This window comes from Plasmodium relictum, assembly GCF_900005765.1.
Source record: "Plasmodium relictum strain SGS1 genome assembly, chromosome: 12".
In the NCBI taxonomy this organism is placed as follows: Eukaryota; Apicomplexa; class Aconoidasida; order Haemosporida; family Plasmodiidae; genus Plasmodium; species Plasmodium relictum.
Window position 1 is genome coordinate 2,090,322 of NC_041690.1, and position 27,627 is coordinate 2,117,948.

The 27,627-nt window shown below is 20.6% G+C and overlaps 3 protein-coding genes across 3 annotated transcripts; 1 reads left to right on the forward strand and 2 right to left on the reverse strand.

Annotated features, from left to right (window-relative positions):
• Positions 1 to 153: 153 nt before the first annotated feature.
• Positions 154 to 2,565, reverse strand: PRELSG_1253900 (aminomethyltransferase, putative; the record flags this gene model as incomplete). The annotated part of the gene is made up of 1 exon (XM_028678353.1): positions 154 to 2,565. The coding sequence occupies one exon, from the start codon at positions 2,563 to 2,565 to the stop codon at positions 154 to 156; it is 2,412 nt and encodes an 803-aa protein (XP_028534651.1).
• A 1,276-nt stretch (positions 2,566 to 3,841) lies between these two features.
• PRPF4 (U4/U6 small nuclear ribonucleoprotein PRP4, putative) lies at positions 3,842 to 5,662 on the reverse strand (the record flags this gene model as incomplete). The annotated part of the gene is made up of 1 exon (XM_028678354.1): positions 3,842 to 5,662. One exon carries the CDS (start codon positions 5,660 to 5,662, stop codon positions 3,842 to 3,844), a length of 1,821 nt encoding a protein of 606 aa, XP_028534652.1.
• A 1,737-nt stretch (positions 5,663 to 7,399) lies between these two features.
• Positions 7,400 to 27,367, forward strand: PRELSG_1254100 (conserved Plasmodium protein, unknown function; the record flags this gene model as incomplete). Its single annotated transcript, XM_028678355.1, has 1 exon — positions 7,400 to 27,367. The coding sequence occupies one exon, from the start codon at positions 7,400 to 7,402 to the stop codon at positions 27,365 to 27,367; it is 19,968 nt and encodes a 6,655-aa protein (XP_028534653.1).
• Positions 27,368 to 27,627: the final 260 nt, after the last annotated feature.

Consider the following 27,627-nt stretch of genomic DNA (forward strand, 5'->3'; position numbering starts at 1 on the left):
TATATATATATATTTATTGTGCAAAACAAAATAAAATTATGCTAATAAACAATAAAAAAAAATGTAGTACCTTTTTAATTGATATTTTAAAAAAAAAAATTACTTATTTTATTATATATTATATTTTGCATTATATATATTTTTTTCTTTTTTTCAATATTTATGTTCAACAAAAGGCAATGCACAAACTTGAGCAAGTGTGAATTTATGTGCAGATCTACTTCTTAGTATTTTATATATTTTTTTTTTGGAAAATTCTTGAGGAATATCAGTAGGTATAGATATAAGAACTTTTTCATTATTTTTTGCAAATTCTCTTTTAATATAACCTTGAGCTATTCTTTTTTTATATACTGGACTCCATGTGCAAGATGTTATATACCCAATAGGTTTTTTATATGGATAAGATAATATTTTACACGTTTTAAAAACTAATTCATTACATATAATGCCAATACGTAAAATTTTAGATTTCATGCTATACTCTTTTAAAAGATTTTGAAATCCAAAAATACTTCTTTCTTTTATTTTTTTATATTTTAATGTCCATGATAAAGAAGCAGAGATAGGGGATGTGTTTTTAAAAATGTCAATTCCATATTGAGGAAAACCAGATTCCATTCTTAATATATCTAATGCATATGCACCAGCCAATTTTACTTTTATATGACTTAAAAATAGCTGAGCAAAAATATCACTTACACTATTATCAACTATAAATTCATATCCATCTTCCCCGGTATCTCCAATTCTTATACATATTACTTCATATATGTGAAATTTATCATTTTCGTTATTATTTCTCTCTTTTTTCAATGAATTGTTTATCATTTTTAATTTTTTAAAACTCATATATGGTATTTTAAAAAAGTCAACGATTTCTTCATCTTTAAAATAAATATCATTTTCATTATTTTTTTTTATAACATTTTTTAAGTATCTTATATTTTTATCCTTATTTTTCCATGCAAAATATTCTAAAATATCATTAAAGACTATATTAGATAATGGCCCCTGTAAAGATAATACTCTTTTATTTATATCGACTTCTATTTCAACATCCATTCCACAATCTTTACAAAATAAAATATAATCGCTTAAAAATTCATATAAACCCTTTTTATAATATCCTGAAGTAATTAATATAATTTCATTTTCACATTTTAATACATAACATGTATCTATAATAAAGGATTTATTATCTAAAATGCATGAATAACAAGCATCGTAATTCTTCATATCATTTAAATCACTAGATATAAATTGATTACATATATAGAAGCAGTCACTACCTCTTAATTTAATTATAAGCTGATATGATTTATCAAACAAGGAGCAATTACTTCTTGTATTAAAATATTCATTTATTGTTCCTTCTGGAAATTTTGATGGAATAATACAATTATTATATAAAATGAAAGAGGCATTCATTGAACTGAAAAATGTACCTAATACTCTGTTCCTATCTACTGTATTTAATGCAGTAAAGGAATCTAAGCTAGTGATATCAAATTCGTTTTCATCTGTATAATTTAAAAAGTCTTCAATATATAAATTTTTCAAGTTATTTTCAACTTTTTCTTTATCAAAATTAGTAATCTTATTTTTATCTTTATTAGAATTGTCCAATTCATTTCCTTTTATTTTTTTTTTAGCATCGTTCATATCATCATTATCTGTAATATTGTTATTTTGCTTTAAATCATGATAGGATTTATCAGTACTTATGTTTATTGAATCATAATTCATTATATTTTTTGAAGAATTATAAAAATTACTAGTTTTATGTTCATTAATCCATGTTTGGATTTCATTTATATTTTCCTTTTTTTCCTTATTTTCAGTATTTTTTAAACTAATATTATTAAGATTTTTTTTTTTTTTCTTATTTAAATCTTTTAAGTATCCAGGTGTTTTAGGATAGTTATTTACATTATAATTTTCGTGTAGTGTGTTTATGTTATTATATTCGTTTACCAAGGACTTTACATGCTTATCAACAAAATGTTGAGGGTTCTCTATTTTATAAATTATTTCTTTTTTTTTATCAATAAAATCATCACATAGAGAAAAAAAATTAATGTTAGAAAACTTAGCTTCTTTATTTTTATTCATAGAACTATTATTACCCTTAAATATTTCACTATAACTTATTTTATTGTCATAAAAAGCATTTTTATTTATAGATTCTTTTCGAATCTTTATAAGATTTTTAATGCATTCATTTTCTTCTGATTTTAATTCTTCTTTTATTTTTTGTTCATACATAAAATTGCTTCCACTATTTTTGGTAACTTCTTTTAAAGGATTATAAATCCATCCACCTCTACTTCCTTTTTTTACCTTGGAATATTTTGGTATATTGTTAGGATTATGCTTATACTTTTCTTCGTAAAATTTCTCTCTCTGCTTTTGTTTTTTTCTTGTTACTGCTCCATATGTTCCAAAATTTTTTTTAGAATTCCAAGTAAAAACACTACAAGGAAAACTTAGAAAAACGCAGATAATTTTTTTTATTTTATAGAAGTAAATTTCATTTCTATAAAAGGAAAATTGTTTCTGCATTTCAAAATAAAAAAAGAAAGAAACAAAATATAAAAAAAAAAAAAAGGCTTTATATAGTATAAATCATAAAAAAATGAAATGCATCCAAAACATATTTATATATATATATATATATATGAAAAAAATTATTTAGTGATATATTGTTTTATCAGAATTTTCACTTCACATTTCTTTTTACTAACATAAAGATATATGCCATTTTTTCATATTATAAAATATTTATATATATATATATATTTTAATAAAACAATATCAAGTAAAAAAAGCAATTCTATAATTAATAGTTCAATTATTCATTTTTAAATATATACTTGTAACCATTAATCAAAAATTAAAAAACGTTTTCACATAGTACAATTAATTTAATTATATTAAAAAAGATAATTACAAAAATTAACTTAATTTCTTATAAAAAAAGACAATTTTATGTATCTAATTGCTTTTAAAGATATATCCTATGTGAAATATTATTTTCCCTTTTTTTCTTCTATGAAGTATAGGGTATAAAAAAATAAAATAGAGATAAAAAACTACAATAATTAGAAATGTAAATAATTCTATAAAAATATCTTCAATATAAAAAAATTAAAAGCATAGCAAACTTTTCTTTAAATATCTCCATCTACTTTTACTTTATATAAAAAAAATAGTTTATTATTTATACATTATTTTTTTTTTTTCAGAAACAATGTATGAATTATAAATGATGAAAAAACTATAATATTTATAATCTATAATTTCAAATAATATACTTGAACTCTTAATATTTTAATTTTGAAATCTGAAAAAATTTTAACATATGACAATTTAAAAAGATTACAATTTACAATAAATTAAAAATAATTATTCTGGCTTATGTAAAAACGAAAAAAAAAAAAATGTATTTAAAAATGTAAAAGATTAAAAAATAATATAGAAATATAAAATTAGAAGAAAAATTATGAAAAAACTTATTAAAATGATATTTTCATAAATTTCATTAAATAATATATGATTATAAAACAAAAAAAAAAAAAAAAAATTTATGTATATATATATTATATATATGTGAATTATATGAAATTAAATTAAAAGTGTTAAATATGTTTTGTAAAAAAAAAAAAAAGGAAAAAAAAAAGTTATTAAGAAGAACATATATATTAATAAAATAAGGTTTTATTTTATCAGTGAATGAACTTTTTTTATGGTGTTGTATTCACTTTTAAATCTTTAATATTAGCTTATTAGTCTCATTCTTGAATATCAAAATATCGATTTAAAAATTATTCATGAATTTTCAAAAAAAATCTGATAAAATATTATCTTCAGAAAATTCTCTGTTTTTGTATAATTTCCATGTTCTATCAAAAGATGTAGAAGAAATAAAATTGCCATCTGGAGATATATCAACATTTCTAACTTTGTTGTCATTATTATATAAAACTTTGGTGCAATAAAAGTTTACAGAATCCCATATTTTAATAAAAGTATCAAAAGAACTAGAAGTAATATATCTCCCATACATAGGTTCAAAAATTACATCAGTAACAATTTTATTGTGAGCTAATATATTGCAAGATGTTTGAAAATTCCTTAAATCAAAAACTTTAATAGTGTTATCAGATGAACAAGTGCAAAACATATTTGGCATAAACGGATTAAAATTTATATTCATTATACATTTATTATGAACAATTTTTTTTTCTATATTTCTTCCTGTTCTAATATCCCATAGCATTAAGCCACCTCTTGAGTCTCCTGATAAATATAAGTTTCCATATGTATTAAAAGCAGCTGTGTAAACATTACTGTTGTGACCTTCTTGATAAAATAACTCCTTATTTGTTTCAATATCAAAAAATTTTATTGTTTCGTCTTCTGAACATGTTAAGACATATTTATTTAGAGGATGAAAACATATCTTATTTATTCTATCTTCATGTGCTTTTACTTTACATAACAAATTTTTATCACTCTGGCCATTTTTGTTTTCATCTTCATAACTTACTTCTTCCCCATTTTGTTCTTTATAATTTTCATAATAATTTTCTTTGTTTATTTTCTCATCATTTATTTCATTAATATCATTGTGATTTCTTTTCTTAGCTTGATTATTTTTTTTATTTGAAATAGTAATTTCTTCATCACTTAAAAATGGTCTCCATATACAAAAAGTTTTATCTGATGAGCAAGAAGCTAACAGTAAATCTTTCTTTGATATATCATTATAATTTAAAGTACTATAATATGAATAATTATTTGGAAAGTTCCATTCTATACAATTTATCTTATCATCATGACCTTTTTTAAGAGTTTTTATTACATTATAATTATCATTTTTATAGTTAAATAAATTTATATATGTATTATAACTACTAACAGCAAAAACACTATTATCTGGAGAAAATTTTCCCATGGTTAAGGGTCTGTCATCCCCCAATTGTGAGATATGTAAATCTAAATAATTTTTCATATTTTCATTATAAGAAATTATATAATTATCAAAATCTTCTCTAGAATACTTTTTCTGAAATTTATATATCATTTCTTTATATAAAAATATTCTAGGCAAAGTTTGTAGCATTATATCTATTCTTGCTAATTTCAATTCTTCTGTACTTTCAGTATAAAACTTTTCTTTTAAACTATTTTCTTCTTCCTTACTTTTTGCAGTATGTTTATTTAAAGTTTTTTTCCCTAATTCTTCTTCAAAATCATTGACTTTTAAAATATCTGAAGAACTTAAATCATACAAATTACTAAAGTCAATATAATATTTCTTTAAAATATTTTGAAATTCTTCTACTTCTTCTTCATTTTCACTTTTTTTTTTAATTATTAATTTATCATATTTAGTAATTAATATATTTTTTAATCTTTTTCTTTTATCATAACTATCTTCACCAAATAAACAAATTGGTTCTTTTAACAATCTTAAAATATTTTTCACATCTAAATCTTTTGTTGGTATACCTAAGCAAACTTTTCTTATTTTACTTTTTATCTCAAATTCTTCTAATATATGTTCGTTATTAATTTCATAACTATTTAGATCATTTTTTTTTAGTTTTAAATTTTCCTGCATTTTCGATTCATTAAAAATATCATTTATTTTCATTTTTCCTTCTATACATAATATACATAAAAAAAAATAAAATAAATAAAATATTTCATAAAGTTATGATCTAAAAGTTAAATTCTATTTACTTTTTTCATTTTTTTTTTTTTTTTAATTTTTAATCATTTTTATATTTATCGTTAATTTTTTAATTTAAAAATATTATTATATGTGGAAAAAAAAAAAAATATATAAACGCAATCTATGCAAAAAACTTTTCTGTAGAAATATTTTAATGCATAAGTAAATACTGTAAAAAAATTATGTATTTTTTTAAAAACAAAGCACTGAACTAAAATACTTTAAAAAAAAAAAAAAATGTAATAAATTTGAGATGAATACAAAATGAATTTAAAATGAGGATGAAATAAGGAAAAGCAATTTGTTAAAATTAATATGATTCAAAATACTATTTAGAAAATGAAATATTTATTTCTCATAAATTAAGTAAATAACTTTAATTAAAACTATATTTAATATATATTAACTAAAAGTATTATTGAAAAATTCACCTATTTTTCCTTTTTTTTTTTTTTTTTTTTAACTATAAATTATTTTTATTTATTAAGATTCATTTAAAAATTTTAAGACATTTTTAAAATTATCCTAAGAAATACTACGACATTTGTATATACTTTTATACAATATATTATGTTCTTTAAAATGTTATATCTTTTATTTCATTTTTATTTATCTTTCTATTATTTTTATTTAAAAATTTTAATGATTTTTAGAAGTATTATATTTTTGAATTATATGCTCTTTTAAAATAAAACAAAAGAGAAGAAAAAAAGTATAAAGAAGTAGAAATTAAATAAATAAATATAAAAAAATTATGCATATAGAATATATTAAATAAATTATATTATTATCACTATTTCATTTGTTTTTATATTATTTTATTTTTACTATATATATTTTTTTGTTAAAATACAAACCTTTAAAAATTAATTATCTAAAAAAAAGAATATATATCAAATAATAAATAAAACTTATACAAATATTCATTGAAATAATATTTGTAAAATAAGTAATATCCATATAAATATTCATACACGTATTTATGCAAAAAGGGCTCTTTCAAAAAAGCGTGTGTGCAAGCAATAAAGATTTTAAAATGAAAAAATATATATATATATAAATCATATTATAAAAAACAGAATATATGTTTTCGTTCTATGTAACATTAAAAATTAATCGTATAAAGATTAATAAATTTAAATTCGTTGTAATAAATAATTATTTTTTCTTTTTTTTTTTTTTTGTTCTTACAACTTTTTTTTTTCTTTTTTGTTATACAAAAAATAATTTTAAATTATGTTATCGAATAAAAAAAAAAATAAATAAAATAAATATATTAAAGTATATATATAATTAGTTCAAAAATAACATATAAATTAATCTTTAAGGAAAATGAATGATATATGCAGCATAATCATTTAAAATATTTTTTATAAATATTACTATAATTATTAAATCAAGCAAAAATATGATTGATATATATATATATTCTTTTGAAAAAAATATAAAAAGAAATGCAAAATATATTAAATATTACTATTCTTTAAAAAAGCATATTGTCTAAAAAAAATTTGAAGAATTTTTCGAAGAATCAATTTACATATATATAACGTAAAAACAAACAAAGAAATATATTTACGTATAATTGAAAATAAAACATATGAAATTTTAAATAAACGTTGTAAATGATTAAATTTAGTATAGTTCAAGATAAAAATGATTCAAAAACTTCTTTCAGACATATTAAACAAAATTTTGGGGAATTTTATTTATGGATTAAATGATGAACAGTTTAGCCTAAGTGATTTATTAAGTGGAAAATTAGAACTAACAAATGTTCATTTTAAGCAATCTATCATTGATTTACTTGATATCCCATGTAGGTTAAATTTTGGATGCGTTGGATATTTTAAAATAAATTTACCCATTTTTTATTTTATGAAAAATCCAATAAATGTATATATAGAAGATGTAATTATAGTATTGTCTACAATTCCTTCTAAATATTGGGATGATAAATTATTTAAAGAAAAATATATTGAAAACAAAAAAAATTTATTATTATCTTCTGAATACAGAGCAATTGTATGCTCTATGGAAGGCGGGGTTATATGGCAAATGATTTTATCGTTAATCAATAATATAAACATATCTATTAAAAATTTGCATATCAGAATAGAAGATATTACTAGCAATCCTTCTAATTGTTTTTCTTTCGGAATAAACATAGAAGAATTATTTCTAAATTTACCTAAAGAGGGACTTCCTTTTAAAAGAGATGGATACTATACAAAAAAAAATGAATTGGTTAATAATACTATGATCAATATGATCACTGTTAAGAAATTAGGTTTTTATATGGATTATTTAAATATGAAAAAAATTATGAATAAAAAATATTACTCCCAATGGAATGATATATTCATGGGAAGCCTTAATAATTCATATTATGAAGAAAAAGGATTTCCAAGAAAAAGAAAAAATAGAAGGAATGAAAAAAATTTAGATCTTAAGAGTAAAAAAAATATTAAAAGCAATGAAGAAAATTTAAAAGATTTTCAAGACATTATTAAAAATATAAAAGATGGTTTCTCTGGTCCCCATATAAGTGAAATAGAAAATACAAAAGAAAATAAAATAAATCAAAAGATTTTAGAATTAAATGAAAAAATTCTTAAAATAAATCATAATAATAAAAATGATAAAACTATTCAAAATAATGAAAATAATATAAAAAAAAGTAATAACAATAAAAATAATGCAAAGAATGTAAACTTACCCCATTCTAAAGGTAACTTTTATAACTTTTATCTCTTTTCTAAAAAAGAAGACAAATCCATGCCAATACTTCAAGACTTAAATATTGATAATGATATTAGTTGGATTTCCTGTATTAATAAATTTTCTGATTCATTAGAAAATAAGTTAATTAAAGAAAAAAAAGAATTATGGAGGAAAAAAAAGAAAAATAGAGTTAATAATAATAATGATAATAGTAAAAAAGTATTTAATGAAAAAAACGTTAATTTTCAAAATAAAGGTAAAAATTACATAAACAAAGCAGTCTCCTTCTTTTCTATAAATTCCTTTTCAAATATACTAAATAAAAATTTCTTAAAAAGAAATAAGAATAATCATGGCAATAATGAAGCAAATAATATCAATGAAAATAATATAAATGAAGACTATTTTACTACTAGAGAAAGTGCATCTGATTTGGATTTTAATAGTGATCATCATATAAGTAAAAATAAAAACAAAAAAAAAAAAATCAAAAAATATATACATTTAAAAAATAAAACAAAAGATGGAGAAATGTATTATGATGTTATCGACGATTATAAAAATTTAAATAGGAATTGTTATAATAATTATTTCCTAAGAAAAAATGATCAGATTTATTTAAATTTTGTTAATGATAATAAAAATAAGAAAAAGGAAGAAAAAGGAAACATTAATGTAGTAAATTACTACGAAAACTATCTAGATTTAGAAGACAAAAAAAAAGAAAAAATTATAGAAGATAATAGAATTTCGAAATATATAAAAAGAAATGAAATAAAAGAAAAAATAAGAAAAAAAAAAAGGAAAAAAATTGATTCTGTTTATTTAATGTACGAGAAAACATATAAAATAAACAAAACAAAATTAAATTCCTTTTTTTTATTCTTACAACTTATCAAAAACATAAAACATGAATACATTATCAATCCAAATTTTTTTGAGGGTTATGGAGAAATTTACTTAAGTTTAATTCCAACTGACCATGGAGAACTTCCATTTTCTCGGTGTTTTTCAAGTTGGGGTATTGAAAAAAGAAGCCAAAAAGAATTTGAAGAATGCTTACCTAAATTAAGTGTATATATTACATTAAAAAATATAAAAATAATTTTTTCTGACAAACAAATGTTCAATTTTGTTAAATGGCTAAATTTGAACTTTTTTACTTATTCTATTTGGAAGGCAGGAATACTGTCACAATTTGAGAAGTCTAAGGCAAGTAATGAAGAAGAAATTACTTATATAAGGAAATGGTTGTTAAAATTATTAGATACGCATAATTCAAAGGAAGAAAAAATGGATGCAGAACAATATTGCGAAGAATTTGAAAATAATCATTCTATACATGTAATTAATTTATTAAGAAATAAAGCTTTCTGTAAGTTACAAGAATTGAAAAAAGAAGTAGAATTAAAGAAAAATGACAATACTACTAATCAAAAAGAAAGTAAAAATGTGAAGAATAGTAAAAAAGATAATGAGCTTAAACATGTCGCAAATGAAAGTATCAATTTTTTAAAAAATTTAATGAAAAATCAAAAAACGTATAATAAAATAAAAAATTCATTCAGAGAAAAAATTTTTACTATAGATCTATGTGTTGATATTTGTATAACAAACAGTGCGTTCTTATTAACAGTAGAAACATATAATACTATAAATAATAGAAAAATTAGTTTTGTTAAAACTTATGCTCTTTTAATGCAGTGCTTACATTACCATAATCAAATATCCAATACGTATGAACTAAAAAATTCTATAGATATAGAATTGTATCCACTAACTTTACTTCTTGTAACAAATAATTTAGAAAACAAATATATAAAACCAGAAATAAATGTATTATATATATTAACAAAGGCAGACAAAAAAAATTATTATGAAAATAATCACAAAAATTTTCTCTTTAAAGGAGCAAATTTTGAAATTTTTAAGAAATATAAATTATTAAAAAAAAACTATTTTAATAGAAAACCGAGAGATGAAAATGAAGCATTAAATTTTGGTAATTTGAGAGAAAAGTTGAAATTTTTAGCAGAAGAAAATTTTTTTTTTTCAAAAAAGCAAAATAATATATATTATAATGAATTAAATGATATTATGTTTTATGATCCTTCTTTATACTTAAGATATGATAATCAGTCATATACAATATTGGAAAAGCCAGATCACAGATTATTTTTACATAACTGTGCCTATTCTATATTAAATATAAATACGGAAATTGTAAATTCCTTTATTGATGATTACTTTCATTTTACTGATAGAAGAGCAGTTTTGTCAAAGAAGAAGGAGAAAAAATTTTCATTTAAGAAAAAAGAATATTTTTTAGAATTAGGTGCCAAATATTGCAATGACATTTTAGACAATTATACGAGGCATACTAATGTTTTTTTAGATATAGAATTAGAAAAAATTTTATCAGTTATTATTACGAAATCAGGAAAAAGCACAGAAATTCAAGGATATAGTTTAAATCTTAATCCCGTTAAAATCGTGAGTGAATTATCAACAAGATTAAAATATTATGAAGGATATCCAAAAAGTAGTCTTTATGATTCATTTTTTGTTCATTTTGATGGTATTAAAATAAAAAGAATACTCAATTGGCCTCAAGCCGCAAAAAATTATAATACTTATTTAGATGATAACTTTATTAAACCTTATCACATTCTATTTTTTTCTCAAAATAAAAATTTTTTTTTAAATAAAAGTAGAACACCAGAAAAGTTTTCATTTAATTTAAATGATAGAAAAAATAATGAAATTAAAGAAAAAAGAGATAATATTAGAAATAATAATAATAATATTATTTCAAATAATAGTAGTAATAACAGTCTTAATAACAATAATGATGAAAATAAATCTGAAATATTTAATCTGATAACGAATAAAAAAAATTCTTACAGTAGACATTCTTTGTCTGCATATAACACAAAAAGGAAACGATACATTAAAAGATCGTCAAGCTGCCCTTGTAGTAATTTTGGTAACTTGGATTTATCCAGAAATCTTATAAAAGATAAATACAATGAAAAAAATATATATAATATAAGTAAAAATAATACTCAAATGAGTTCAACATATAATAAATGTAATTTATTTTTTTTTAAAACATGTGAAAACTCACTTCAAGAAAGTGAAGAAGTTGTAAAAAGTGATTATTTTTATAAAAAATATAAAAATAATTGGAAAACTATGACTGATATTTATGGCACCAATGATTTTGTTTATAAAAATAAGAAAAAAAGCATTAATAATTCTAATTATGTTTTTGCAATGAGTGAAAAAACATGGTGTTCTATTGAATTGTGTCACATAAAATTTAATCCTATTTACCCTATGTTTATTATTAAATTAAATGAAGAAGATTTATATGTTAATATATGTGATTATGATGTCGAATTTTTTTATTTAATATTTGCAGATATTTATGAGCATTATAAACTACAAGAATTAACAAATAAAAAAAAAAATATTTTATTTTTAAAAAATAAAATAAAGTCTCTATCCAAATTGAATAACAAATATTATAAATCATATATTGTTGATAATAAAACCATGTGTCTTAATAGATATAATTTGTCTATTTTAAAAAAAAAAACCTCTTGTAAGAAAAAAGTTACAAATGAAAAAAGTAACAATAAAAAAGGGAAAATAAGAAATTTAAAAAAAAAATCTAAACATGAAAAGTGTATTGAAGATAAGAAGACAAATTTAAAGAATAATAATCTTATAGAAGAGGGAGGAGAAAAAAAAAATAAGTTAACAAAGGAAAGTTCGAAATGCTCTAATTTAGAACAAAATAAGGAATCTGAGATAACCAACGGCATAAGAAGTGTAGTAAAAAAAGAGGATTATATAAAGAAATCTCACGAAAGAAGGAAAAAAATGATTATTAGTTATGTAAGTGATAGTAACATTATAGTAAATAAAACAAAGTTGTCTATTTCAAAATGTAAAAATAACTCCATTATGAATAATTCTACGAAACAATTTGATGAACACAATAAACATAACGTTAGTACAGTAAATAATACTGATATTTTTGTTGATTATGTTGAAAATAAAACAAAAGAAGGAAAATATTATAACTCAATAAAGAAAAATAAAAAGGAGAAAGATATAAATAATGATAATTTTCATAATTTTAGTGATGAAGAAAAAGGCTCATTAAATCCAAATAATAGAAATATTATGAATCTAAATGAGTTTTCTGATTCTCATTTGTTAAATAATAGAAAAGTACTCATAAAAGAAGAAAATTATTACTCCAAGTCCACATCAACTCTTAGTTATTATATTAATAATTCTTGCGAAAATGATAAAAAAAAAAAAGCAGGTAAAAAGAAAAAAAAAAAAAGAAAAAAAAAAAAAGAAAAAATGACAAAAATATATGAAAACATATCATCAGATGATTCATGGGTTGATTTATTGGAAAATTATGAGAGTGATGAATCATTAGATGATTTTGAAAAGAAAAAAGTTAAAAACATGTTAATTGATATTGAAAATATTAAGAAGAGATTGTCTAATAATAATTTTACTATAACGTGTAGTTTTTCTTTTTCTATTAAAAAAATATTTATACGATTATGGAAAAGGAGAAGCCCTATGAAGCAAAAAAAAAAATCGACTGATTTGAAAAATTTCAGTAGCTTTCAATTAATAGAAAATTTTTCAAATTCAGAAAAAAAAAATAAAGTTTATGACAATAAAACAAAATTAAATAATGAATTTTATGAATATAAAATAGATGATGAAAATTGCTATAATTTAGCAGGTATATTAAAAGAGCATGAAATGGATATTTTGAATAATAACAAAAAAAATAATACTCTAGAAGAGAATGAAGATAACTTTTTCTATAATAAAAATTTTATTACTTTAAATGAAAATTTACAAAAAAATATGTTTAATAATATGCAAAATGCCTTTCCATTATATACTTTAATTTTTTCTAACATTTTTTTCGTTGCTAAAGTTGAAAAAAATAGCTGTGCTTATGTTTTATATTCTATAGATAATATAGATATAAGAGATGAAACAAATATTACATTATTAAGTATGAGTTCTATATATCATAGTGATTTGAAAGCAATGACGAAAAGCACATTTTCAAATTATGAAAAGTTAAGAAATATAGCAAAATTAGATATTACATGTAACAAAGAAAACAAAAAGGAAATAAAATCAAAGAAGGAATATAAAATGATGGAAACAAAAGATGCATTTTTAAATAATTGTGTGTATAAAATTGATTTACCAGATCTTGAAAAGACACATCTTGTTTTAATATATTTTGGTTTCCTATTTAAAAATAATCATACTTTTAAATTTATCTTAAATAAAACCAAAATAAAAATTTTTTGGGAAGTGATAGACGAACTTGCCGTATGGATTTTAAATATAAATGATCTTTTGCCAAAAATGCACATAATTGAAGAAGAAATAATACGCAATTTAGATGAAAGTGAAAATAAACATATAGATTACTTGCAAAAAATTCAAAAAATAAATTATGATATTTTAAATATTAAAGCAAAGAATTATTCCTATTCTTCAATAGAAGGATACATAATACCTTATAACATTTTAATAAATTCCTATAATTCAAAATATGAAGCATACAGTATTGATAATAATGAATATGATAACAAAGAAAATTTAAGATATTATAACTATGAAGAAGAGGAAAATGAAGAATTTTATATTATGACTGATGATAAATTATATAATAATAATAGAAATGTTATATTCATGAGTAATAAAACAGATGTAAATAATACCATAAAGGAAATATTATTTCATGAAAATTATTTTTTTAACTATAATTTTAACAAAATAAATAAAAAAAAAAATATTGCTAGTATTTTAAGTGGAACTAACCTAAAAGATATTAATGACGATAATATAAATAGATACAAAGAAAAAAAAACTTTTATGAAATCAGATAGACCCCTTTTGCATGATTCTTCTATTAATCCACAAAAGGACGTATTTATAAAAAAGCAACAATTTTTTGAAATATATGATAGCAAAATAGAGAAAAAGGAATCATATGATGATTTAATGGACGAACAAAACTGCTCTGATTGCTGCCATTTAATGAATTTAAATTACACATCTTACACAAAAGAATTATGTAAAGCAAATGATTATCCATATATACATATAGATGTTGAAATTAATTACTTTGAAATTTGGGTATCATTAGATCCAATTAGAATACCACAAAAAAAAAATAGTTATATAATAAATAATATAAATAAACATTATCTTAGTGGGAAAAAAAAAAAAAAAATTAAAAGTAGAAGTTCAGAAGCAAAAGAGAAAAGTACAATTAGGAACAAGAAAACAAAGGGGAATAAATATATTAAAGAAAAAAATTCATATAATTATAAAAATAAAGTAGAACATGAAGAAGAAAAAAATAAAAAAAAAGGTTTTCGTGAAAAAATAAATTATTATAAAAATATAAATATAGAGAAACCCTATGTTTTAGCTACAAAAGGTTGCTTAAAGTCTGTTATTTTTTTCTTATTATATGATAGAAAAATACAGAAAAATGATGAAATAAATAATGATAATAAAGATGAAGAAAATAAAAATGATTTAGGAAAATTAACAAGTGTAGCAACTAGTATCAAATCAAATAATTCTCTTGAAAAAAATGATAAAAAAATTATACTAAAAAATAAATTAATAGAATCATTAAATTATTCCAACTTAAATCATGTTTTAGATGTTGAAGATGTTTTAAAAAGTAAATTTATGTATTGGCTTAATTATATATCTTCATTTGTTCCTTGTATCATAGATATGAAAATATTTCTTTCTCAAATGACTAGTGCTATCAGTAAACCAGTAACAAAAAATTCTTTTCTAAAAGCATATATTGATTGGAATAATGTTCCTTATAATAATATCCTTTTACAACCATGTAGACTAAATTTCAATTTTGAAATCAAATTACCAAGTTCTGAGACATTATTGGAAAGATTTTTAGGCATTAACCTAGTAACAAGCCTAAAATTTTTAAAAAAAAATAATTTAATATGTCGAAATGAAGTCGAAGGAATAGATATAAATTTTTGTTATGAACCTATAGTGCTTAACGTGGATTCCAATACATTAACCTTATTAAATCAGTTATATAATATTATATGTGATTCTTATAACTATTTCACACAATTATATTCAACAAAAAATAAGGAGGAAAAAGATCTTTATATGGTTAATTCATATAATGATCCATTTTATGATACTTTGGCTGATTTAATGCTAGAGGATAATTTTTATTTTGATGTTAATGAGACATCATCATGTATCCATTTAAGTGATAATTCGTTACACAATTTAGAATTAATTTCTAATAAAAGCGATTTAGAAAATAATTTGTTCTTAAAAAATCCAGAAAAAGACTTTACTTCAAATAATAATAAGGATCTTGATAAATTATATATCAGCTTTTATTTAAATAGTGATAAGGCAAATGCAAAAAATTTAAGTAAAATAAACTTAAAAGAAAAAGAAGAGATAAATAAAAAAGAAGATGAAAATGAAAAAAATAAAAAGGAAATGGAAAAAGAAGAAGAAAATGAGGCTAATAAACAAATTTTATGTACAAATAAATCTGAAGATTGCATTAAGGAGGAAGAAAATAATTTCTTAAGTAGTAATTCTGATAAAAAAGTGAAAAATGAAAAATTTATATTAGATCATAATTTGCTTAGTATGCTAATTGTAAATTTCATAGAAAATGTAAAGATAAATTTTAATGTAAATTTTGATGTGATAATTTTTCAAATATGGGATTCCAATACAGCCTACAATAGATGCTCTTTAAATTTTGTTATAGAATATTTCTGTATTAATTTTTATACTTTAAATATATATGAAATAAATTTACACAATTCTAATATGAAATTATTTAATTTAAAAAAGAATTCTTCGTTTCAAAGCAAAAATACTAATTTTTATTTAAATGATGAAATTTCAAATAATAAAGAATTTACTATGAATTATAAAAAAGGCGATAACTCTAAAAAAAACACAAAAACTTATTTATTGAAAAAACAGCATCTTGATGGTGAGACAAATGATAATCAAAAATTAAGGGACTATAATGAGGATTCTGCATTTAATTCATGTAAATCTAATATTACTTATTCAAATAAAAATAATAAAAAAAATAAAAAAAATATATATATATATAGTAAAACTGCAGGAGTTCCCAATAAAAATACCCCCGCAAAACATTATGATAAAAAAAAAAATTTGACAATGATTAAAAATTCCAATAAAATTAATATACGAAAAGATAGTGAAATAAATGATAAACATGTATATAATATAAGAAATATTGATAATGATTTAGATGATTATTGCATCTCCAAATGTGAAGAATTAAATACATTTAAAAAAAAAACTAATAAAGTTAAGGAGGGTAAAGGAATATGGAAATTATTTAATAAGGAAAATTTTTTTAAAAACATAGAGCAATTTAAAATAGAAATAATAAAAATTTTTAAAAAAATTTTTTGTAGAAAAAAAAATGATGGTGATTCAGAATTGAGTGAAGTAGAGGAAAAAAATAGCATAAAAATAAAAAACAAGAAATATAAAAACTCTAACAAAATTTTCTTAAAAAACGAATCTATGTATAATAATATTAAAAATTATAATGAGAACAAAAAAAACAAGGATGTCGAATGCAAGATAGAATTTTTAATATACTGTCAAAATTTTAATAAAAAAGAAAACTCTTATCAAACATTTATTGAACCTTTATGTATAGAAATTATTGCAATTAAAAAAAAATTAAGTTCTCCAGTTCATTTATATTATTATTTTTCGTGGTTAAATATTAACTTGAATTTTAATTTCTTAGATAATCTTTTATCATTATGCTGTAGCGTTATTTTTTCTATGATAACTCAAAGAACACGATTATTACTTGGAAGACATATTAATGATATGGACAAAAAAAAAAATTATAAAAAAATTAATGAAACAAACAAAAATGATAAAACTGATGATATTTCGTCTAAACATCCAAATACAAATAATAATACAATTTATCAGACTGAGTATGACGAAACCAATACAGAAAAAAAAAATGTAAGTGAAGTAGACGATGCACTTACTTCAATGTATTTACCAAATTGTTATGGAGCATTTAATGATGAACAATATAAGGATTTAGTTCTTATGACTAATGAAAATTTGCTTTTCAGATATAATAAGCTTGATGTTTTAGGTATTGTAAATAGATCATTAGATACATACATATTTGGTGAATTGATTCTAGAAAAGTTATTAAGAAATTACCAGTATTCTTGTCAATATCCAGGTGATTATTTGACCAAATATGAAAATGAATTTAATATAGATAAATTAAATGTACGTTCTCAACAAGCGTTACATATTAAATTATTTAATTATATTAAAAAAAAAAAGAGATTAGAAATGAATAACATTTGCAAGATTAATAATTTGTTAGGGCAACCAATAGCTATTTGTACAGTACGAGAAAAAAAGGGCATCTATAAAGATGCATATAAAAAGAATGAGCAAAATAAAAAAAAAAAAATGAATTATGTTAATAAAAGAAGATTATTACAAACTAGTAAAAATGATATAAAAAATGAGCAATTGCTATACAATAATTCAACTAATAGTAGCTCTAGCATAGCAAAAGGTGGTAAAAAAAATAAGGAAAAGTATAACAAATACATAAAAATTAATAAAGAAAGTATTATGAAGGAATATAAAAGACAAAATAAAAAATTAGAAAATTTCAAAAGTCATAATTATTATATATCTGATTCTGATTCCTTTATAAGTAAAGATACCTTAAAATACCATTGGAAAATAATAAGTAATAATGAATCACTTGATTTACCAACTCATGAAAATGGAAAAGTAAAGTTTTTTCTTATTCGTTTTAGGCTACTTAATTATATATATGATATTCCTTCTAATCTTCTTAATACTGAAAAAGAAAATGAAGATGTTCTAAGGTTAATTATTCCTGAAAGAAAACTACCAGCTAATATAAATGAAAAAGTAGAACAAGATATATATAATGAAGAATTATTAGAAATGGAAAATTATTCATCTCATAGTAATCCTATTACTCTTTATCCTACTAATTATAGCTTCAATAAATATTCTACTAATCAGGGTGAGGCATGGTGCTCTTTTAATATTCCTCAACCACGTAATCATTTATATATTTATTTTAGAACAAGTAGTAGAATTACCCATGAAGAAAAACAAGAATATGATTTTTTTATATCATCTATAGTGGCTATTAAAAACAACACAGATTTTCCTCTTTATATATTTAAATCTGTGCCAGGTAATATAAATAGAACTAGTATTTTCAAAGAATATTTTCATAAATATAACACTAAACCAACTCCTCCACCTACTTATACATTAAAAATTGATAAAAAAATAGAAAAATTAATTGAATATAAAATGAGCATGGGTAATTTTTCAAATGAAAAAAAAAAAAAGGAAAATGAAAATGAAAATAATGTAGATAAAAAAAAAATGTTTCATAACAATAATTTTTTTAATAGTAATAATGATGATAAAATAAGAAAAAACAATTTTACACATAATAATTCTTACTTATACAACAGAAAAATGATTAAAAATATATTACCATTAATGAAATTATCATCAGTTGAGCATTACATATCAGGAGATATCAAATTTAGCTCTTTGGCCCCTTTGAAATATAAAAAAAAGAAAAGAAAAAGCAGATTAAAACATGAATTTCAAAAAAAAATAATAAAAAGGAAAATTAAGGAATTATATTTAAAGAGTGCTTTAGGTAAAACAAAACGAAAAAAAATTGACAAGAGTGAAAAGTCTTATATAAGTAATGAGATGAATGAAGAATTAAAGCATCCACATAGCTCTTACAGAAATATGATGTCTCTAAATGATCCTTTTTTTAGTTTTATAAAAAAATCACCTGCTTCTATTTCTAAGAAATTATCCAATGATTCCTTACGCATAACAGATATATCAAACATTAGCTTATCCTCATTATCCAATTCTTTCATTTCCTTTGATTCTAGTCCAAGTAAATTTTCGTCATATGATAATTCTTTATATGAATATGATAAAGATAATTTCGCAGAACAGGCTTTACTAAATGAGTATTTTAAAAAACAAGAAGATAAAAACATATTAGATCTTATTGAGATATCTAACAACTGTAATAAATTAATACCTATACCTCTATATTGGCTCGTAGCTGAAAATTCATTTATATGGATATGCATACAAAATGAAAAAATTCATAAAACTGATTTGTATGACTTTTTAAATGATGAAAATAATGCCGATTATTTATGTACTAAAAATACAATAGATAATATATTAAATTATAAATCTCCATTTTTAGCGGAAACTTCAAAACATTTCAAACCACATTTGATAAGGTTAAAAAATCATTTATTAAAAGAAAATAAAGTTTTAAGGAAAGATAAAAAAAACAACGAAAATTTTATTAATAATTATAATATAAATTATATGAACCTAAAAGATCTTTATTTTACTTCCTCTATTATTAGTGTATATAATCCTAATTACGTTCTAAATAAAAAAGATGCTCATAATTTTTTTCAAATAAGCATTGAACATGTATTGATGATTAATAATGGACTTCCAAAAACTATATTTTTATATTATGAAATTTTAAAAAATGATTCCAAAAAAAAAAAAAAAGGAAAGAAGAATAGCGATAAAAGTTTTACTTCAGCTGATAAACATAATGTATATAAAACAGTAATGTATAATTATAATTCCAGTTTGTCAGAAGATTCTTGCAATAGTGGTAAGGATAATAATTTTTCTTCTTGGAAAGAAAATATCTTTGATAAAGAGGAAAATGAAAATAATAATAGAATGTTTTCTTATGACATAAATGAAGAACAAAATATTAAAGAAAATACACTTGATAACATAGAAGAGGTTTCAAATAATAATAATAACAATAATTTAAATTTCTCTTATGAGCAAAAGGAAAAGATAGAAACTGAAAAAGAAAAGAAAAAAAACAAAAATAGCAAAAAAAAAATTACTTTGCTAATAGATAAATTAAATGAAGATACATTAATAGAAAAAAATAAAAAAAGTAAATTAGTTGATAACAGTGGTAAAAAGGTGATAGATGATAAGCAGTTATTAATAAAAGAAGTGAACAATGATAGAAATATTTTTATATACAAAAATATGAAAAGAGAGAATAACTTAGATGAAAAGAATTTTAAAAGTGAAACAGATTTAGAACAGATGAATTTCATAGTTAATATAAGGAAAGAAAATAATAAATATATTTTTGAAATAAAAATTAATCCTGGTCAAAGTATAAAACTACCTTTTTTGCCTCATAATATAAATATTTCTTTTGATGGTTATTATTCGAAAAATATATTAATAAATTATCCTCACAAAAAAGGAAGAGAAAAAATAATATTAGAAAAGGAAACCAATAACGATGTAAATTCCTTTTTTACATTTGATTATGAAGAAAAACAAGAACATAGAAATATGGAATCAAAAAATTATACGTATTTTAAAAACTTTAGTAATTATGATAATAATAACAGTACACTTAATGCTAGCCATAGACATAATGATAGCTTATGTAAATCTAATGATTATTTAAATACTTCGTCTTTGTCTAATGATACAAAAAACAATGTGAATTATGAAGAATTAAACAATCTACAAAAGAAAAATGGCAATAATGTTTTAGATAAATGCGCAAATTTTAAGACTTCCAAATATGAAGAATTTCAAAAAAAGTTAACTATATGGGCAATTTTTAATGAATTTTATGAAACTGGAAAAAATAGATATCAAGATATATCACTAGAGAAAATTTACCATGGTACATATTCCGTCTCATGCACCTTTTTTGCTTCAGCGTGTATAATAAATAGATTGAATTATCCTATTAAATTAAAAAGATTAAATAATGAAAGTATAATTGTTATTGAGCCGTATGTCAGAAAATTACTTCCATGTGAATTTGTTTTACGTAGAAACAAAGTTATTATATCATACGAAACATTAAAAGAAATAAAAAATTGGAGTAATTATCCATTGAAAAAATATATGATTAAAAAAGCAAAATTGAGTAAAAACCGTAACGCTATTAAAAAAAGTAAAGAAATGCTTATTAATCCATTAAATAAAGAATATGCCAATTGGACAAAAGATTATCCATTTAAAAAATTCTCAAATGACGATAAAAAAGAAGATACACAAAAAACAGACAATTATATAAAAAGAGAAAACAATAATAATAATAAATGTAATAATAATGATATAAATAATTACAACAATAATAATTGTATTAACAATAATAATAATATTAATAACATTAATAACAATACAAATAACAATAACAGTAATAATAATAATGATAATAATAATAATAATATAGAAAAAATGAAAATAAAAAAAGTTCATTATGAAAGGAATATCTTCAGTAGGATAAAGAAAAAAAAAAAAAAATGCTTTTTTTATAGTAATAATGTAAAGAAACCTCTGGAATCAGAAGATTTTCGAATAACTGATCTATCAATTACAAGATTAACATGTTCTAATAAAAATAGTAGCATTCCTCAATTAAGATATAGTGTATATATGTCTATTGCACCTATGCCTTTTTTTAGAACTACTGTAATGGAAATACTACCTTACATAGTTATTATAAATAATACAAAAATGAACATAGTTTTTCAAGAATATGTAAAAAATTATACATATTTCAAATATAATAAATTAGAACCAGGAAATTATGTAGAATTTCATCCACAATCAAAAAAGAAAGTTATGTTAAGAATGTGTGGCATTTTTCAAAATAGCTTTAATTATTTAATAGATGATTATTTACAGAAAGAATTATATTTAGAAAGTTTAGAAAAAGAAAATGAAAATTCATTGGATGATATAAAAGAACAGAATTATAATAAAAATAAAAGTAATACAATAAGGAATGAGAAAAGTGATGATGATAATATTAAAAATAATGATATATCAAATATATCAAAGAAATTAAGTGTTGTTATTGGTTTAGAAAAAAGTAGTGACATAAATATTCATGCTTCATCGAAAAATTCTTCTAGTACCAACAAAGAAAATTTTAATAAGTATGTTGCAGATAATAAAGATTCCTTTAAAAGTAATTCTATAAAAAAATTTAAAAATATGGATGAATTCAAATTTCTGTATTGGTCAGAAGTTTTAGATTTAACAAGGGTTAGCATGGTATACTTTCGTCACCCAGTTGTATCAAATGATAATTTTAAAAAAGAAGAAAAAAAATTAAGAAAGCTTAACTTTTTATTAAAAAGGAATGGCAAAAATGATATTACATATTTAAATATTTATAATGAATTAATGAAGGAGAAATATATACCATATGAATATAGTTGCTGTTCAATGGAAATAACAACATTCAAAGGGTGTAAGTTTGTTCGTTTTCAGGATATTGACGTTGTTCCTTATTATTTACTTAATTTAACGAGATATAATATTCGACTAAGACAGGTAGGTATTTACGAACATTCAGAAATTTTACTTAAAATTCCCAAAAAAAAAAAAAAATCATTTGATGATATATTTAAAAATTATGCATTCAATTTTTCCTTTTACAATCCTTATAAAGATCCCAAATTAAAGATTAGCATATTAGCAAATAAAAGAAATGAAAAAAATAAAATGAAAAAAAAAAAAAAAGAAAAAAATGGAAAAGAAAAAAGCATAAATAATAAATTTTCAAATATACAAAAGATGAACTTAAGAAATGAATTAAATTATTTAAGTTTACTAGCAACAAATTACATAACAGCTAATGAAGATGCAAAGATTATTAACAATAAAATTTTTCATCTGAAAAAGCTTTCTGAACAAATTGACAGCCTCAATGATGAAAATACAAATGTAATTGATTTAAGAGATGGAAATAATATCAGTTTATTAAAATTAAAACGAGGAAATGTATTCATTTATATATTATGCACTAAAAAAACATATAATGGTAAAACCATTTTTTCTTTTGAAAATTATGATAATTTAATAAATAGTATTTTAAATTTCAACAATATCTCTTTTAATCATAAATGCAGTTATAATATATTAAAATCATTTAATCTACTTAGTGGTAAAATTAAAAGTGCATATGTAAAAAGTAGATATATGAAACAAACAAATAACAAAAATATAAAAAACATAAAAAGAAAAAAGGAAAATCAACACTTTTGGTATTTACTGAATTTATTTAAAAAAAAAAATACATTAAGTTTTACTGAAAAAGATACAAAAACTAGTAATATTATTACTGATTTATTTCAGAAAAAAACTATGAATAAAGATGAAAAAAAAAAAATTAATTTTAATATGAATATTTTTGCACACTTTATTTTTAAGGGTATAGGAATAAGTATAAATAATCATAACTTAGAAGAAATTTTATATTTTTCAATGGAATATATTCTAGTAGTTTATAAACTAATGAGTGAGAGAGACTTATTTCATATAAATGTTGGATGGTTGCAAATAGATAATCACACAAAAAATACAGATTATCAAAACGTTTTATTACCAATTATTGATTTAAAAAAAAAAGAGTTAAATAATTCTACTAATTGTGACAAAAAAATTATGGAATTTAACAGTGGTACGCTAAGAAAAATGACTAAAGACAGTACACTGTGTAAAAATATGCATTATAATTCAAATGAAACTTTCTCATATTATATTAGAGATAGTGATAATTATTCAAAAATAAACTCACTCAATATATTAAATTCCTTATGTTCTAGAAGGAAAAGTTCATATGATTCATATATTGAAAAAGATCTTTTAATTAGTACTAATAGAAATAACCCTTTGTATAATTCCTACAAATTGTTTATTCCACGATTTTTTTATTCAGAATATAATTCTGTATTTAGTATTACTATAATTAAACAGAAAAGAGGAAATATGAAAAATTTCCTGGAATTATCAGAAGTGAATATTAAAATTTCTCCTATGAGCTTAAATATTGATTCATATTTTATTATTGAAATATTAAAGATAATTGATGAACTTTTAAAAATTCTAGAATTTGATTTAAGTAATTATAATTCTCTTAATTTAGAAAAAAATATAGAGTTAAAAGACAATGATTTTGACAGCTTAGAATATAAAAAAGATTTAGGACCTCTAGATGGGTTAATAAAGCATTATATATTAAAAGATTATTATTTATATGAGCAAATATCCAATTTTAAGTTTAGTTTAAATTGCAATTTAGATAAAAGTAGTGATAATATATTTGGTTCCAATAATTTATTTAATAAAAGTAACGAAGATATAGTGGATTTAAAAAAGTATATTACTTTAATAAGTGAATATAAAGACATAGACAAAAAAAAATCTCGATTTACCAATCAACATAATAAAGAAAGAGCGCATTTAAATAATATTATAAATCAGTTACATGGAAATAATGAAAACAATAATTTTCCCAATGATGATATAAGTAATTATTTTATTAACAGAAACCCTAATAATTATCCTAGCAATACTAATGATTATTTGGAAGAAGGCAAGGAGTATTTTTATTCTGTTAAAAATGATACACCGTTATATATTAGAAGTATGGAAAATGAAGATAAAACTATTAAAAAGGAAGAAAAAATTATATCATTAAAAAAGAAGAGAGAAGAATCATACAATTATAGTAAATATTATTCTGATATATGCAGTGAAGATAAATTACAGTATTTACATAAATGTGAAAAAATTTACAAAAATTCATTAAATAATAGAAAAAAAATTTTAAAAAGAATACAAAATATAAATATGAAAAATAATTTAATTAGCCTTGATAAAATTTTTATATCTAAGTTAGAAATTAATGAAATTAAGTTAATAATAAATGTAAAAAATAGAAGTTTAAGTTATGATAAAAAAAGTCAAATAATGGAATCAAATGTTATGAATGCATTAGTTGTTCTCATTATGAATATTCCAAATATTAGTGATGCACACATACATTTTGATAAAGAAGTAAAAAAAAATATATGTGGCTCTTTATATGTATTAATATTTGATGAAATTATGAATGATTATATAAATCCAGGAATGAATCAAATGTTTAATGTTTTAGGTGCTGTTGACTTTATTGGAAATCCATTAATAATATATAAGCATTGGAAAAAGGGTTATACTACTTGTATTGAAGATTTAAAAAAAAGTGTTGATTCTTGTTCTTTTCCTTTGTTATTTTGTATTTTGCTATTAAATACTTTGGGAAAGTTTGGAAAAAGTTTGTTATCAGGAATACTCGATAGTGCTAGTAGATTGTGTGGTAGTTGGAGTATATGCTTTGAAAGATTTTCAAGAAATGCAGATAACTACAGCATTTTTACAAATAGCAATTTTTTACAAAATGAAATTTTAGATCAACCGTCAAATTGTGCTGAAGGAATTTGTTATGGATGCCAATCATTTTTAAATATTATTACTATTAGCTGTGCTAATACCTTTTATAAACCTTTTATCGCTATAAAAAAAAGTAAAGATGTTCGAAAAAATGAAAAAAATAGATTTAAAATATTCCTTTCTATGTTAAAAGTTCTATCTTATGGGTTATTTAGTGGTTTTAGTAGTTTTTTCTTTGGAGTTTTTAATAGCATTTTTTCTTTTTTCACTTTTTTATTTATTGGTACTTTAAACCAAATACAAACATTAGCTATGAAATCTGTTGTTAGGCCAAAAAAAATGAGCGTAATTAAAGAATATGCAAAATTTGTTGATTATGAATATCCTTTATCATTTTCTTATCATGTCATTAATGAAAAAAAAAGAAAGAAAGAACTTTTAAAAAAAAATATTGTAGCTATTATTCTTTTATATACTATAAAAGAAAATATTCCTAGTAATATAAAAAGTTTCTTATGGATTAGCAATAAGGAACTAGGGTATTGTCAAAAGAATAAACTATTGTGGTGCTTATCTATTAATTGCATTATGAAAGTAGACATCTTATTGATTCAAATGGATAATGGCCAAACAAAAAACATTTCAACTATAAGTCATAATAAAAATAAAATTAATGATAAAAATTCTAATTTATATACTAATAATAATATAAATGAAAAGAAAAATAATAAAAGTAAAACAAAATGGAAAATTAAAAATATTTTTAATCCACAAAATTTTAGGCAATTTGGAGATTTCAAGTCTTCATATTATATTAGAATACTGTATCGATCATTGTATAAAATAAAACAAACAAATGGAAAAAACAAGGTTAATAATTTTTTATTACATAAAAAAAATAAATCCTATAACAAAATGAAACAAATTTTAAGAAAAAATACATACGAAAAATATTTCGAAAAAGATTTCAGAGAAGAGCAGTTATCTTATGACAAGTATAAAAATTCTAGATTAGATAAAATGAATAATAATGATGATAAAATAAATTGCGAATTAAAAAATAATATTCAAAAAACAGAAAGATACTATTTAAATAGCCAAAGCGATAATCCAAGAGATATGACAAAAATAGAGAAGTCTAATGAATATATTTTACAGAATGATGAAAAAAACAAAAAAAGGGAAAGCAAAAAGAGTGATAAACATCAATACCATCAAAAAGATATAAAAATTAATGAACAAACAAGAAATATAAATAAATTAAAAAGTAGGAAAACTAATTTACATAAAAATTATTTACACAAGAAAAAAAAATATATATATATATCTAAATTAGTCAAATGTGAATCTAAAGAAGTTGCTCTTCACGCTTTTTCTCTTCTTTTATCATTTCTTGTGCATAAATCTCCTTATTATTTAAAAACTGTTAATTAGGAGTCATAAGAAAATCATATAATTTGCAATCACAGTTTAAAAATACTATTAAAAATTATAAAATAAACTTAAAATTATAATATAATATTATGTAGTAAAAAAATAGACTAGTATAATACCATAAAATATCATAAAACGATATAACACTAGAAAATATAACTTGAGAAAAAAGAAGTAAAAATTACAAGTTTTATTAGGACTATTAATCATATATATATATATACTTATTTATATATATTATTTTTATTTGTTAATTTTGC